At 41.7% G+C, this 17,174-nt stretch overlaps 1 protein-coding gene across 2 annotated transcripts; it reads left to right on the forward strand.

The window, feature by feature from the left end:
* Window positions 1-232: 232 nt before the first annotated feature.
* Window positions 233-10,839, forward strand: LOC118394539 (prostaglandin G/H synthase 2-like). Of its 2 annotated transcripts, none has more exons than XM_035787794.2 (9): window positions 233-371; window positions 4,548-4,664; window positions 4,786-4,929; window positions 5,201-5,344; window positions 5,599-5,780; window positions 5,916-6,246; window positions 6,517-6,803; window positions 7,862-8,009; window positions 8,870-10,839. In XM_035787794.2, the coding sequence occupies exons 3-9, from the start codon at window positions 4,809-4,811 to the stop codon at window positions 9,277-9,279; spliced, it is 1,623 nt and encodes a 540-aa protein (XP_035643687.1). In that variant the 5' UTR covers window positions 233-371; window positions 4,548-4,664; window positions 4,786-4,808; the 3' UTR covers window positions 9,280-10,839. The 2 variants fall into 2 exon arrangements, with proteins under 2 accessions (XP_035643687.1, XP_035643686.1); XM_035787793.2 differs by lacking the exon at window positions 233-371 and adding an exon at window positions 2,889-4,327.
* The last annotated feature ends 6,335 nt before the right edge of the window (window positions 10,840-17,174 follow it).

Genomic DNA, 17,174 nt, shown 5'->3' on the forward strand with positions numbered 1-17,174 from the left:
CAAAAATACAAAGTCTGTCGCCCCTTGTCTTACCAGACGCCGCTGTTCTATCCTGCCAGTACAATGGGCAACCAGCAAGCTGTATGTTGATAGTGTCGTCATTCAGACACGACTCTGTGAAGCATATGGTATTACAGTTTTGAATGTCCTGTTGGTAGTTTAATCGTCTGCATAGGTAAACTATGTTATTCTCCAAAGATTGCATGCTTGCTAGCAGAATGGAAGGAAGTGTAGATTTAATTGGCCCATTTTCTCTGCCTCCTCTTCATGCAAATCACGGGGATCTGGGCCTATTCCCGAGAAAGCAGTATATCATTCGCGTTGGGCTCGTCTGACTTGTTAAAGGAAAATAAGGATTCTGCCGGTCCATGGTGAGTAATCGCAGTCCTGATGTCCAGAAGTTATTGTTGGTCATAAGAGATGGTAGCAGCAACATTATGTACAAAATAAGTTTAAAAAATAAGTTCCACTCAACGCAAATAAACAAACAAAAAAGCACAATCAGTTGGGGACACGTAAAACATCAGCCTTCTTCTCCGGCGCCATTGTTACATAACTGTGCACTCTCCTGAAACAATAGCATGATATTCTTTCACTGTAATAGCTACTGTAAATTGGACAGTTATAATTAACAAGAATTTCAGCTGTCCTGGGAAATGTTCCTGTTACTTAAAACGTCATGCTTATCACATTAGCGCATGTCAGCTCAACCGTCCCTTGTGGACACCGATCCCGTAGCGGTTAAAAATGCTGAGGACCAGGTCCTCCCGGGTGGCGCAGTGGTTAAGGGCGCTGTACTGCAGCGCCAGCTGTGCCATCAGAGTCCCTGGGTTCGCGCCCAGGCTCTGTCGTAACCGGCCGCGACCGGGAGGTCCATGGGGCGACGCACAATTGGTCTAGCGTCGTCCGGGTTAGGGAGGGCTTGGTCGGTAGGGATGTCCTTGTCTCATCATGCACCAGCGACTCCTGTGGCGGGCCGGGCGCAGTGAGTGCTAACCAAGGTTGCCAGGTGCACGGTGTACCCTCTGACACATTGGTGCGGCTGGCTTCCGGGTTGGATGTGAGCTGTGTTAAGAAGCAGTACGGCTGGTTGGGTTGTGTATCGGAGGACGCATGACTTTCAACCTTCGTCTCTCTCGAGCCCGTATTGGAGTTGTAGCGATGAGACAAGATAGTAGCTACAATTGGAAACCACAAAATTGGTGATGAAAAAGTAGTAAAATTCAACCAAAATTATATACAAAAGTATGTGGACCAGTGGAGGCTCATCAGAGTTGGTGAATTGCATAAAAATTTAAATTGTAACAAGTTATCCCTTTTAGATAAAACTATACTAAATAGAATCATGTCACCAAATAACTGATTAAAACAAACAATTTTGCAAAGAATGTTTACAGTAGCCTCAACAGCACTCTGTAGGGTAGCATCTCGGTGTAGCCGCAGGACAGCTAGCTTCCGTCCTCCTCTGGGTACATTGACTTCAATACAAAACCTAGGAGGCTCACCACCTTCCATAGACATACACAGTAATTATGACAACTTCTGGAGGACGTCCTCCAGTCTATCAGAGCTCTTGCAGCATGACCTGACATGTTTTCCACCCAATAAAAGGATCAGAGAATAAATCTAGTACTGAAAGCATCAGCTACAGCTAGCTAGCACTGCAGTGTATAAAATGTGGAGAGTAGTTGACTCAAAGAGAGAGAAAGACAATAGTTGAACAGTTTTGAACAAATTAATTTCTTCCAAAATGAAGGAGAAACGAGAGAAATAGTGTCATTTTTTAAATTCAGTTTCACTTACGTTAGGTTACTAGCTGCTAATACTGTTGTTAAACACTATTAGTAGCCTAAATTGTCAGTCAATATTTATTCTCTTACCTTAAAGGCCCAGTGCAGTCAAAAATGGAGGGCGGCAGGTAGCCTAGCATTAGGTGCGTTGGGCCGGTAACCGAAAGGTAGGTAGTTCGATTCTCCGAGCTGACAATGTGATAAATCTGATGTGCCCTTTAGCAAGGCTCTTAACCCAAATTGCTCCTTTAATTCAGTCTGGATAAAACCATCTGCTAAATGATTAAAATGCACATTTTCCTTTTTGTTTTATATACACTGAGTTAAAAAAAAGAGGAACACTTTCCTAATATTGAGTTACACCCCTTTTGCCCTCAGAACAGCCTCAATTTGTCGGGGCATGGTTTCCACAAGGTGTCAAAAGAATTCCACTCCAATGCTTCCCACATTTGTGTGTAAGAATCTATTTGCAGATACAGTACATACAGATAAGTACATACAGTACACTGCTGCCATGAAGGAATGCACTTGATTGGCAATGATGTTCAGATATCTGGTGGCATTCAAACGTACCTCCACTTTTATCAAGGTGCCCAATGTGTGCCATGAAAACACACCCCACACCATCACACCTCCACCACCAACCTGTAATGTTGACATGTGGCATGATGGATGCATGTGTAGCCGATGTGAAATGACTAGCTAGTTAGCGGTGGTGCGCGCTAGTGGCGTTTCAACACCTAGTGGAAAATGTATTAACCGACCAATAAGAAAGAGAGTTTCAAACCTTTCTGTCAATAACAGCTACTTTTCAGTTTTCCCCTCCCTACTCAGACCACGACCAGACAGTCCTAACAAAAAGAAGCTATGACCCTTTTACTTAAAAACAGGTACTTAATTGTTACAGGGAAAGGATTTTATATTGAGATTAAAACGGCTGCATTGGACCTTTAAGTCCACTAGATCAGGGTTTCCCAAACTCGGTCCTGCCCCCCTACACAGCTGATTCAACTAATCAAAGATTGAGGATGAGTTTGTTATTTGAATCAGTTGTGTACTGCTAGGGCAAAAAACAAAACGTGCACCCAAGAGGGGCCCCAGTCCCGAGTTTGGGAAACCCTGATCTATATTGAACAAAAATATGAACGCAACATGTAAAGTGTTGGTCCCAAATACTGTGCCCAAATTTGTTTACATCCCTGTTATTGAGCATTTCTCATTTGCCAAGATAGTCCATCCACATGACAGGTGTGGCATATCAATAATCTGATTAAACAGAAAGGTGCACCTTGTGCTGGGGACAATTAAAAAGCCAATCTAAAATGTGCAGTTTTGTCACACAACACAATGCTACAGATGTCTCAAGTTTTGAGGGAGCGTGCAATTTGCATGCTGACTGCAGGAATGTCCACCAGAGCTGTTGCCCACCCAACGCCATAAACATTGTTTTAGAGAATTTGGCGTTGTATGGGAGAGAGGTTTGCTGATGATAATGTTGTGAACAGAGTGCCCCAAGGTTGCGGTGATGCATATCAGATGCATATCTGTATTCCCAGTCATGTGAAATCCATAGATTAGGGCCTAATGTATTTATTTCAATTGACTGATTTCCTTATATGCACTGTAACTCAGTAAAATCTTTGAAATTGTTGCATGTTGTGTTTAGTTAATATTTCACTCATAAACAGGTGTTACTAACTCTTGCAAGTAAGTATTCAAATAACTAAGAATAACATAACAACATAAAATAGGTTAGCTATTAAGGACGTAAAAGACTAATTACATTTTTTTGTAACCTGGTCAGTCGGTAATTACAACACCATGACACATTTGGCCACATGTTGGCGCCAAATTACAATAAATTCTTCCTACCGTCCATATATAGTTTGCATGAACAACGATCGCCTTAATTTACTGGTAATTGCTTGGGAAGACTGTCCCTATTGCTTGTGGAGATATGTTCTGATGAAGGTCGACTGAACGAAATCTTTTTGTAAGAAATTAACATCTGACAAGAAGTGTGTGGAGACGTTTTCCTGTTTTTTGTTTTGCCTTCACTAATCGATTTTGGATTAGTTTTTAGAAAATGTTTTACTTTTGTTAACAATCTTTATACAATATAATAATAAAAAAAGAAAACAACCTGATGTTGGCTACAGTTATTGAATACACTGTAAATACAGAAACGTGTATTTTATTGTTTTAAATGACCACACTGTGTGGATGTCAATGTTAACTGGATGCAGAATAGACCAAATGCCTCCATGAGGAAGATGATTGGTCCAATTTTTCCGCTTACCTCTGGTCCTGGCCGGTTCCCCTGACTTTATTAGCGTAATAGTTTGCGTAAGAGCTTGGAATGAGCGTCGTACATAAATATGCAGGCATCCAAGAATTTCAGAATCACTGTCACAAGGTGTGAGCTGTAGTCGGCTGGAATTTTACACCGGATTGCGATTCAATAGAATCTTTCGGAATGAATAAAGTAATCTGCGTTGTTTTGCTCTCTAACGTCTGGATCTATTTCTGCGAAGGAGGTGAGTATATTTATTTTGAGACTCTTATAAATATATTATACTGTGAAAATATTGTATATGGCTTATTAATAAGAGTTTAGAATGATACTTTTACATAAACGTATCGATTTATCTGAATTGCTGTAATACAAATTCGAATGTTTGTAATGGAAAAAAGAGATGAATGAATACAATAATACAACTTTGTATAGCATTCTAAACTTTTGCAATATGTTTTCAGTGGACCCTTGCTGTGCACAACCATGTGAAAATAGGGGCTTATGTAATTCAAAAGGCTTCGACGACTATGAGTGTGAATGCACAAGAACTGGATATTATGGAAAGAACTGCACAACTCGTAAGTGAAACATTTTTAGGAGGTCTAATACAAATTCCATCGATATTATGTATATCATTATTCACGAGGAATATTCGATATTGTTATTACAAATATTCCCTATTCCCTCTCCACTCTGCAGCTGAATTCCTAACATGGATAAAGATGTCATTGAAACCAGCCCCGAACACTGTGCACTACTTCCTTACACACTACAAAGGGGTGTGGAATGTCATCAACAAGATCAGTTTTGTGAGAAATGCTATCATGAGCTATGTCTTGACATGTAAGTTGAAATAATATCACATTTTGATAGATCATGAATGAAAGACTGCTGACTCAATGTATTATTTGGATATACCTATATACTATATACTATGATATTTATTGATATGGGAAGGGTGGAGATAAAGAAAGAAATTAATGAAATATGAGTGAAAAAATACATGATAAATATTTTTCAGTCAGAAGTCTTACATTAAATTTAATAGATTACATTATTAGCTCAGTTTCGGAACAAATTAAATAATGTTGCTCTCTGCCTCTCTATTTCATAGCCCGCTCACATTTGGTGGACAGCCCACCGACTTACAATTCTGATTATGGCTACAAGAGCTGGGAAGCTTACTCCAACCTGTCTTACTATACACGGACCCTTCCCCCATTGCCAAAGGGCTGTCCTACACCTATGGGAACTGCAGGTAAGTGAGCTCTCTCCTAACCAGTCTTTTGGGATTCCTTTTCTAAGGCCATGGAAGCCATAGAAATTAACTTCAGACCGGTTTCTGAATAATTCCCAGCAGGCGAAAGTCACAGCTTTCTGAAGTTTCCAAAATGATGCTGAATTATAGGGCAGTCAAATTAACAGAATTATAACTGTCGTTAGTAACCAAATAAATATTTTGTTGAGGTAGGACCTCAAGTATTTTGCTAACATCGCTCCTTCTCCTTATAGGAAGAGCCGTGCTTCCAGATGCCAAGCTTGTGGTGGAGAAGGTTATGTTGAGGAAGCGGTTCATTCCGGATCCTCAGGGTTCCAATCTCATGTTCGCCTTCTTCGCCCAGCACTTCACCCACCAGTTTTTCAAATCAGACTTCAAGAAAGGACCAGCTTTCACCAAAGCCTTGGGCCATGGCGTAAGTCTAATTTACAATACACAACAAATAGTGGGTCTGTCATATGAAAATAGTTTTCCAATTTGTTTCATGGGTGACTTTAACTTCTAGGTTTGGAGTGTATGTTTGGACTCACTCTTTACCTCTGTGTTTCAGGTGGACTTACACCATGTCTATGGGGACACTCTGGAGAGACAGCACAAGTTGAGGCAGTTCAAGAATGGCAAACTGAAGTATCAGGTTGTGAATGGCGAGGTCTACCCCCCATTGGTAAGGGAGGTTGGGGTCGAGATGCACTATCCACCCCACGTGATCGAGGAGCACCGCTTCGCTGTGGGCCACGAGCTTTTCGGCCTGGTCCCCGGTCTCATGATGTATGCCACCATCTGGCTGAGAGAGCACAACCGCGTCTGTGACGTCATGATGCAGGAGCATCCCGAATGGGACGACGAACGCATTTTCCAGACCACACGCCTCATCCTAATTGGTGAGTTATCAGTACTAAAACTGGACACACCTACTGTGCCTACTGTACTGTCTTAGATCCTTCAGGTCCTTATAATGGGAATCATATATGATCAAAGTGAGGCAATGTTTGAGTGTTTTAGAAACCGTACAATGCATACAGATTAAAACAGCTCTGTGAAAAACAGATCAAAACACTATATTTAGTGGGTGTCAGATATTTATTGAGCAATAGCTCACTAACCTCATCTCATGCATTCTCTTACTTCCTTCTTTCCTTCCTTCCTTGCAGGCGAGACCATAAAGATAGTGATTGAGGACTACGTCCAGCACCTGAGTGGCTACCACTTCCAGCTCAAGTTCGACCCGGAGCTCCTGTTCAACCAGCGCTTCCAGTACCAGAACCGTATTGCAGCTGAGTTCAATACCCTGTACCACTGGCACCCACTAATGCCTGACACCTTCAACATCGAGGGCCGCGCCTACACCTACCCCCAGTTTGTCTTCAACAACTCCCTGGTTACAGAGCACGGCATCAACAACCTGGTGGAGTCCTTCACCAAGCAGATCGCTGGAAGGGTGAGTTGTCTAGTGTACATTGGGGTCCTATGGGAAGCAGTGGTGGAAAAAGTACCCAATTGTCATACATGAGTAAAAGTAAAGATACCTTAATAGAAAATTACTCAAGTAAAAGTGAAAATAACGCAGTAAAATTCTACTTGAGTAAAAGTCTAAACGTATTTGGTTTTAAATATACTTAAGTATCAAAAGTAAATGTAATTGCTAAATTATACTTAAGTATCAAAAGTAAAAATGATTTCAAATTTCTTATATTAAGCAAACCAGACAGCACATTTTCTTGTTTTTAAAAAATTCACTGACAGCCAGGGGCACACTCCAACACTCAGACATCATTTACAAATTAAGCATGTGTTTAGTGAGTCAACCAGATCAGAGGCAGTAGGGATGACCAGGGATGTTCTCTTGATAAGTGTGTGAATTAGACCATTTTCCTGTCCTGCTGGGCATTCAAAATGTGAAGAGTACATTTGGGGTTTAGGGAAATGTATGGAGTAAAAAGTACATACTTTTCATTAGGAATGTATTGAAGTAAAAATGGTCAAAAATATAAATAGTAAAGTACAGATACCCCAAAAAACTACTTAAGTAGGACTTTAAAGTATTTTTATTTAAGTACTTTACACTACTGATGGCGAGTAGTGGGAATGGGGGTGGGGGCACTCGACACTGGAACATCCTTACAGCAATGGTATTTCATTGAGGCCTAAGTGACAACTGTTTTGTCACAAATAAACAGAGCTGGTTGGGGAATGGTGTGTTTTCAATTTCAGTATACATCCAATGTCAAACGTTAGTAGACGTGGTAGTCCTTCCTAATGTTAGACGTGGTAGTCCTTCCTAATGTTAGACGTGGTAGTCCTTCCTAATGTTAGACATGGTAGTCCTTCCTAATGTTAGACATGGTAGTCCTTCCTAATGTTAGACATGGTAGTCCTTCCTAATGTTAGACATGGTAGTCCTTCCTAATGTTAGACGTGGTAGTCCTTCCGAAGTGAACAATTCCCAAACTCCTGATACAGCTCCACTAATGAATCTTGATTCCTATTGGTTCCCAGGTGGCTGGTGGGCGTAATCTGCCTCCTTCAGTAGTGGGCGTGGCAGCTAAGGCCCTGGAGCACAGCAGAGACATGCGTTACCAGTCCCTCAACGCCTACAGGAAACGCTTCAACATGAGGGCCTACTCCTCTTTCGAGGATCTCACAGGTGAGACACATCTTAAAGGGATAGTTTGGGATTTTGTCAATGAAGCCCTGCATCTACTTTCCCAGAGTCAGATGAACGAACCCGTGGATACCATTTTCCAGAGACATAAAATGGTATCCCCATGAGTTCATCTGACTCATAAAGGTCTTAATTGCCAAAATCCTGAAGTGTCCCTTTAATATTGCTATTTATTTATCCTCAATCTAACTAGGTGAAAGCTTTCATTTAATAAGCACAGGTGCATGGCAACTGAAGTAGTGCCTGGAAAAAGCGACAGGATTGGTTCAGTTGTTTTGTTATTGGCATGGTTACTACCTACATGGCAGCTGCTGATATAGAGGGTGGGCAAGGAGTGGCTGCCGCCTATTATACCCTGCGGGTGTATTATTAAAGTCTGCACATGTAATCTTCAACGAACAATCACATACACATTTACACTCTCACGTGAGATTCACACAAGGTTCAACTGTACTGTGTCTATACTTGCATCATTGAGTTTCTATAAAGACCAAAACACAGACTTGTCATAGCATGCACCTTTCCACTGGGCACACACTGGTTGAATCCAAGTTGTTTTCACGTAAGTTCAATGAAATTACGTTGAACCAATGTTGAATTGACGTCTGTGCCCAGTGGGTTGTTCGTTTACTTTTTATTTTGTGAGTGAAGGATTTAATAGACGTGTGTGACTAGCAATGACTTATATATACACTAGATGACTGAGTGCCAATATGGCCGGCTGGTGGCTTCAAAACCTTACAATGGCCAATACATAGCTTCAGCAATCCAGGGTTTATATACATCATTGGTGACTAGCAGGCTAGATTTATTAACCCTTTGTTGTTCTGTGGGTGTTGCAGGAGAGAAAGAGCTGGCTGCGGAGCTGGAGAGTCTATATGGGGAAGTGGATGCTGTGGAGCTGTACCCAGGCCTTCTGGTGGAGCGCCCCAGACCTAACTCTGTCTTCGGGGAGACTATGATTGAAATGGGCTCCCCTTATTCCCTGAAAGGTCTCCTGGGAAACCCCATTTGCTCGCCGGAATACTGGATGCCCAGCACGTTCGGAGGGATTGTGGGCTTTGACATCGTCAACACTGCTTCATTGGAGAGGCTGGTGTGCAGCAATGTCAAAGGTCCTTGTCCTATGGTGTCTTTTCAAGTGCCAGATTTTTTTAGAGTGTTTGAGCAGGCGTCAGCCAACGCAAGTGAGACACACCCGAGTGATGTGAACCCAGGTGTTCTGCTGAAAGAAAGGACTTCAGAGCTTTAAAGAACTAAAGCAATAGGTTTTATTCAAATACACTTAGCAGTGTCTAGTGTTCTAAAGTTGCTCTTATTTTAGGTCATTTTGCTGTATTTCTGATTTTATTGTGATATTTGCAAGCAAAAAGGCTTTATTTTGCTGCAGCAATGTCATTTAGCATGGCAATATGCAATTATTTTGTCCAATTTGTTGCAAAACTGCACTGACGAGAGAGAACATTTGTTGACATTTGGCTAAATTGAACCATATTATGCTGTAAATGTGCGTGATTATTTGAAATTGCCAGGCCTCTTTTTGTACTGCAGTGTTGGATCATTTGTATGCAATAATATTTTGATGATTTAACTGTTTTATGAGGAAATAGTGCAGTGATTGGACAAATGTATAAATATTATAATTTGGGATTGCGGAATCCTTGAGGGACTTATTTAGTTATTTATTGTTTATTAATTTATGTATTTAATATTTATTAGTGTATTGTTGATTATTTAGTTATGATTATGTTTTTAAATATGAAAACCGTTTACTAATTTGCAATGCTTAACATGAACAAAAGTAAGTTAGTTTTCTCTGTATACACTGTGAAACTTGAAGGAGTTACATGGGGCTGTTAAGAGCATTGGGCCAATAACTGAAAGGTCGCTGGTTCAAGTCCCCGAGCTGGCATGGTGGAAAATCAGTCGTTATTCTGCCCTTGAGAAAGGCATTTAACCCCAAACAACTACTCCCCGGGTGCCAATGATGTGGAAGTCAATTTAGGCAACTCTGATTCCAAGGGGTTGGGTTAAATGCAGAAGACATTTCAGTTGAATGCATTCAGTTGTGCAAATGTCTAGGTATCTCCTTGCTTGAAGCAAAGGCCTATCCGAAATACTTTTATGTTGTTTATTGTCTGTCTAGAACTTGAACTACCGCATGGAAAATCAGCTGGGGTGTATTTGTCAGTCGTTTTCTTTTTGGTCAAATATAATGTTATTGCAAATGGAGGAAGTGAATATTTGTGAGACTGTATTATTACAGAGTGAAATGAATGAATGCAAATGAATCACACTATTACAATTCTTGGTAAATTGATTGTCTTTTATTGCTTTCTTAAGTGCCATACCATTTTAATTGGAATGTCAATTGTGACTTTACTGTTATAAAAGGGGCAATCTGCAGTTCAAACAACAACAAAGTGGCCACCCTGCCCCAGTTTTTGGTAAACAGCTGAGGAATGGGGCTGGAGAAGTATAACCAGTTTTAAATTCATAGATACAGCTATAGGTGCAAGAACTGACCATCCATGAGATCAAAATGATAGTTTTAACCATGTTTTGAGGCTAGACACTGTTATTACATTGTTAACAAGCAATGCAACAAATTAAACATGCTTACAGATGAGGTTTGGTAATTGAACAAAGCTCATGAGGAATTAATAAGTTATATTCTTCAAGAATCAATGGGTACATATCATTAATAAAACATTTAAGAATGGACGTAGGAATCACAGATTGCCCCTTTAACATGGTTGCATATAAAAAATAATCCACCCATCTGTCTGTGAATAAAACAAGTTAAATTTGACATTGCATTTATTATAGTGCTTTATTTATTAAGAACCATTAGTCCTTCTGGGCTAATATTCTTGGGATTGTAGACACAAAACTATACAATACAATAGGAAAAAAATCAACATTGTAATGAGTGGGCTTACCCCACGTCACACATACACTCATCTCATACCCAGACCACTCTAATGAAACTGGCTAGAAGGATGCTGTTGCTTAGTAGATTTAGAAGGGAACAGAGAACATCCCTTTCACTTTAATGTAGTCTGTCATTCTTACTCATTTCAAACTTTCCTTTACTCATACAGGGATTAACTTTAAAGTCTGAAAGGAGTTTGCCCATCTGACAAGTCAGGAGTATTTTTTGGGTTGGCTGAAGATTGCTTGTCCAAAAATGTGAAATGCTTTTTACTGGCAGAAGTGCCATATATTGCCTGGCGTTCACCTATACATACAGTAGGGCAGGAATCAGAAAGATAAGTACTGGATCAGTACTGGATAAACTTGCACAATTGCCATAAATGGTTTGTCTTTCACTTAAACGATGGGGAGGAACCAGAAATATACGTTTTAGGCTACTGGAATTCTTTGCAGTTTGGCTGTTTGTTTTATCACCGCCCAAATGGGGCAATCTCAGACCGGGCTCAACTGCTCAGTGTACTTGCCCCAGCCAATAGGGCAACGCTTAATGTCAATCCCTGCTTATACCAGTAACTTGCAACTTGGATTCTAGTTTATGAAGTTTTGGCTCAGCCACTGAGACTAGGTGCCAACAAACCGTTGGACAAAGGAAATTATTACACAGCCACATGCCAAGTTAAATAGTGTGAGCAGCCAGAAAGGAAAATGTGAACAATCCAAATCCATTAGCAACAAGGACTTCATTATAATCCTGAGAATTTTATATGGGAATTTATTGGCATTTTATTTCATTTGTGTTACTTTGATATTGGTCAAATGGAGGTAAAGGTTTTGTGGGTGGTTTTGCTATGTTATGGTATGAAACCAAGTCTATCAATCATGACAGGTCTATTTATTGTGCTTGAAACCCATCACAGTGACCATATACTATCACAATAGTGGCATGAGAAATAATGTCAGTACTGAAGATGTCTTGAAAGTTAAGGAGCCTGTAGTTATTTTAGAAGGGGAAAGAAATGTGTAGGAGTAACAGTAGCCTGGGTCCAATATCTGCTTGTACTCTTGCCAACTCCATTGCTGTCATTAACATGACAATTCCATAAGGAGTTATCAAAAGAGATACAAACTGGCACCCAGGCTAGCCTAATGGTAGTTTGTACACAACATGACACAAAAAAAAGTATTGTGATGACATACTGTGTGCATTGGGACATAAGCCTAACGCCTAGCTTACCTGTCACACATTAAGTCACGATACCGAACTTTCTGAGTATACAAGGAGCAGAACATAGGCATCCTATTCCGTGTTTAATAGATTGTCTATGGTATCACCTGATTTGCCCAATTAGTGCTTGCGTTGCGTAATTAGTGCATGGTTTGGTTGGTGCATAGTTTTGGATCATAAATTCTCTGCTGACCCAACTGGGAGGCTGCAGACCGCTGCCAGCTATTTGTGTGGGCAGCTGTATCTGGTCTCAGAGCATTTTGTATTATTCTGTACGTAAATCTGAGACACTCCTTTTTAGTATGATATGTTATGTATGTTATGTATTAATTTATGGATGTCCATCACCCATTTTGTATGACATGTTACAAATTAAAATTCGTATTACATGTTACAAATGTGCAAAAATCTATGATATTTTACAAATTCTAGCTAGGCTACGATTTAGGGTAAGGGTTAAGGTTGGGGCTAAGTTTAGGAGTTCGGTTAAATGGTTAAGGTTAGGGGGAAGAGTTAGTTAAAGGGGTTAAGGTTAGGGTTAGGGTTAACTAACGTGCTAGGTAGTTGAAAAGTAGCTAAAAAGTAGTAAGTAGTTGAAAAGTTCCTAATTATCTAAAATGCTAAAGTTGTCCATGATGATATTCGAATTCGCAACCTTTGGTAACCCTCTGTCTTATGTAACCATACCAAAACCAGCATATCATTCTAATTTAAGTATGCCGGATTTACATTTACTATGTTACTTCTAGTCTATGAGACCAGGCTGGGCAGCTGCAGCCACCACTGATTAATTCTACTATCAGAAGGTCCAGAAGTCCATCAAACCCAAGGAAGAGGTCCAGGTGATTTACAATGAGAATAGTAAGCGCCGACAGAGATGGCCGCCTTGCTTCGCTTTCCCAGGAAACTGTGCAGTATTTTGTTTTTTTACGTGTTATTTCTTACATTGGTACCCCAGGTAATCTTAGGTTTTATTACTGGATATAAGAGCAATGTCAATTCACCATCATTACGGCCAGGAATACTTTCCCGAAGCGGATCCTCTGTTTTGCCCACCACCCAGAACAACGGATCGGATCCCAGCCGGCATTAAATGTACATTTAAGTCATTTAGCAGACGCTCTTATCCAGAGCGACTTACAAATTGGTGCATTCACCTTATGACATCCAGTGGAACAGCCACTTTACAATAGTGCATCTAAATCTTTTAGGGGGGTGAGAAGGATTACTTATCCTATCCTAGGTATTCCTTAAAGAGGTGGGGTTTCAGGTGTCTCCGGAAGGTGGTGATTGACTCCGCTGCAAAACAAAATAACGATGCAGTTAAAGGGGCAGACGAAGCAGTCTTCTGGTCAGGCTCCGGAGACGGGCTCATCGCGCACCGCTCCCGAGCATACTACTCGCCAATGTCCAGTCTCTTGACAACAAGGTTGATGAAACCCGAGCAAGGGTAGCATTCCAGAGAGACATAAGAGACTGTAACGTTCTTTGCTTCACTGAAACATGGTCGGTACAACCACCTGGTTTCTTCACACATTGCGCCGACAGAAACAAGCATCTTTCTGGTAAGAAGAAGGGCGGGGTGTATGCCTTATGATTAACGAGACGTGGTGTGATCATAACAACATACAGGAACTTAAGTCCTTAAGTTCACCTGACCTAGAATTCCTCACAATCAAATGTCGACCAAGAGAATTCTCTTCGATTATAATCACAGCCGCATATATCCCCCCCCCCAAGCAGCCACATCGATGGCCCTGAACAAACTTTATTTGACTCTATGTAAACTGGAAACCACATATCCTGAGGCTGCATTCATTGTAGCTGGGGATTTTAACAAGGCTAATCTGAAAACAAGACTCCCTAAATTCTATCAGCATATCGATTGTGCTACCAGGGCTGGTAAAACCCTAGATCATTGTTATCTTAACTTCCGCGACGCATATAAGGCCCTCCCCCGCCCTCCTTTCGGAAAAGCTGACCATGAATCCATTTTGTTGCTCCCTGCCTATAGACAGAGACTAAAACAGGAAGCTCCCGCGCTCAGGTCTGTTCAGCGCTGGTCCGACCAATCTGATTCGACGCTTAAAAATTGCTTCGATCACGTGGATTGGGATATGTTCCGCATTGCGTCAAACAACAATATTGATGAATATGCTGGTTCGGTGAGCGAGTTTATTAGCAAGGGCATCGGCGATGTTGTACCCACAGCAACTATTAAAACATTCCCAAACCAGAAACCGTGGATTGATGGCAGCATTCCCGCGAAACTAAAAGCGCGAAGCACTGCTTTTAATCAGGGCAAGGTGACCAGTAATATGACCGAATACAAACAGTGTAGCTATTCCCTCTGCAAGGCAATCAAACAAGCTAAGCGTCAGTATAGAGACAAAGTAGAGTCGCAATTCAACGGCTCAGACACAAGAGGTATGCGGCAGGGTCTACAGTCAATCACAGATTACTAAAAGAAAACCAGCCCCGTCGCGGACCAGGATGTCTTGCTCCCAGAAAGACAAACAACTTCTTTGCTCGCTTTGAGGACAATACAGTGCCACTGACACGGCCCGCTACCAAAACCTACGGACTCTCCTTCACTGCAGCCGACCTGAGTAAAATATTTAAACGCAAGGCTGCAGGCCCAGACGGCATCCCCAGCCGCATCCTCAGAGCATGCGCAGACCAGCTGGCTGGTGTGTTTACGGACATATTCAATCAATCCTTATCCCAGTCTGCTGTTCCCACATGCTTCAAGAGGGCCACCATTGTTCCTGTTCCCAAGAAAGCTAAGGTAATTGAGCTAAACGACTACCGCACTCACTTTCGTCATCATTAAGTGCTTTGAGAGACTAGTCAAGGACTATATCACCTCCACCCTACCTGACACTCTAGACCCACTCCGATTTGCTTACCGCCCCAATAGGTCCACAGACGACGCAATCGCAACCACACTGCACACTGCCCTAACCCATCTGGACTAACCCATCTGGACAGCTCAGAATTTAACACCATAGTACCCTCCAAACTCGTCATCAAGCTCGAGACCCTGGGTCTCGACTCCGCCCTGTGCGACTGGGTACTGGACTTCCTGATGGGCCGCCCCCAGGTGGTGAGGGTAGGTAACAACATCTCCACCCCGCTGACCCTCAACACTGGTGCCCCACAAGGGTGCGTTCTGAACCCTCTCCTGTACTCCCTGTTTACCCACGACTGCGTGGCCATGCACACCTCCAACTCAATCATCAAGTTTGCAGACGACACTACAGTGGTAGGCTTGATTACCTACAACGACGAGACGGCCTACAGGGAGGAGGTGAGGGTCCTCGGAGTGTGGTGTCAGGAAAATAACCTCACACTCGACGTCAACAAAACAAAGGAGATGATTGTAGACTTCAGGAAACAGCAGAGGGAGCACCCCCCTTGAATGGACACTCCAATTCAAAGCAATGCACCATGAGATGTGGATTGGCAGCAGCCATGTTGGATGGAACATTGCTTCAGTGAGTTTCAGAACATGATGTCTCCCTTCCTCTTCATCTCAGATTGCCTGGCAGAATGTGGAGCACTTATGCGCACACAGCTTTTTCCAGTCACTGATGAGTCTTCTGATGAGTTACATCAGGGGGTATCAGGTACTGTATAAAAACCTATGTTATAACCTCCTTATAACTGTATACCTCAGAACACTGTCAGCTTTCTATCTCATCTGGGATTCGGATGTCATTCAAAAGGTGAATATTGTCATCTCAGGTCCAGAATCTGAATCAGAATCTCAGGTCCAGACTTGGGTTAAAATACTATTTGAAATCATTTCAAATACTCTATGTGTGCTTGCTTATGCTTGCCTGTTGCAATGGAACCAATAGAAACGTCTCAAGAGTGCAAACCCTGCCCGAATTGCACTCCAGGCAGGCTAAAGCAAATTATCTTGAATCAAGCTCTACTAAGGACTTCATTTAGCTCTTCCCTTGACTTCTTCCTCTAGCATCACACTGACTGATGTCATATTTTACATGTCAACTCTCAGGTGGAAAAAAAGGCTGCACTACAGTACGTGTGCATCGTCAGGGGCAACAAGGCACACCTGTAGTAGGCCATGTACACAAAAAGGTCCATGCTGGATGGGTTGTGACTCAATGGAGTATAACTACGCCTGGAAGTGACTTTCCATAGCAGGTTCAGATAACACTAACCCTAACCCTAGTGCTATCCGAACTAACCCTTTTCCTAACCTTAACCTAATTCTCCTAAACTTCTGTGTTAGTTCTCCTAACCTGCTACGTAAGTTCTCCTAACCTGCTACGTTAATTCTTCTAACCTGCTACGTTAATTCTCCTAACCTGCTACGTTAGTCCTCCTAACCTTCTACGTTAGTTCTCCTACAAAAAAAAAAGTTACTTCCGGTCGTAGCTGTATACCACCTAGTCAAAACCCACTGGATGAGTCTGTAGGAGCAAAGACTCTACCCCTTCAAAGATGTCACTATTATAGGAGATAACCAACTCTATACAGTCAAAGATGTCCCTCTTATAGGAGAACCAACTCTACACATACCTTACGAGCAAAAATAACACTCTTATTGGATAACAAACTCTACACCATAAATCAGGGATGGATAACTGGCTTATTTTTATTTTAGAAACTCTCAAATTACTCTTGAGAGTAAGAATTGTAGAATACCTAAGGTGCAATTTCGAAACTTGGTTGTGCATCAGCAGTTTTTCTCTTGTTCTGTCAGCCACTCATTTAGCCCATGTCAGCTAAAACATTTTTGATCGGTAAGATGGCCAGACTATCTAAACTTTTAATAATCATGGTCGAAAATACAGACCGGGGGGCCCCCATTGATTTTGTTAGTCACTCTCACTCAGATATCATATGCTGGCCTACGAGGCAGAGTTGCTCTGTCCACTGTCTGTGTTCGTTTGCCCATCTTAATCTTTTATTGGCCAGTCTCAGATATGTTTTTTTTTTGCAACTCTGCCTAG

This window comes from Oncorhynchus keta, chromosome 15 (genome assembly GCF_023373465.1).
Source record: "Oncorhynchus keta strain PuntledgeMale-10-30-2019 chromosome 15, Oket_V2, whole genome shotgun sequence".
Lineage (NCBI taxonomy): Eukaryota > Metazoa > Chordata > Actinopteri > Salmoniformes > Salmonidae > Oncorhynchus > Oncorhynchus keta.

Excerpts from the sequence above, each read along its gene's own strand:
- LOC118394539 (XM_035787793.2), top strand. The coding sequence starts at position 4,267 with ATGAATAAAGTAATCTGCGTTGTTTTGCTCTCTAACGTCTGGATCTAT. Across the intron at positions 4,665-4,785 it reads TGGAAAGAACTGCACAACTC|CTGAATTCCTAACATGGATA; the intron begins GTAAGTGAAACA and ends TCCACTCTGCAG. Across the intron at positions 5,345-5,598 it reads TACACCTATGGGAACTGCAG|GAAGAGCCGTGCTTCCAGAT; the intron begins GTAAGTGAGCTC and ends TTCTCCTTATAG.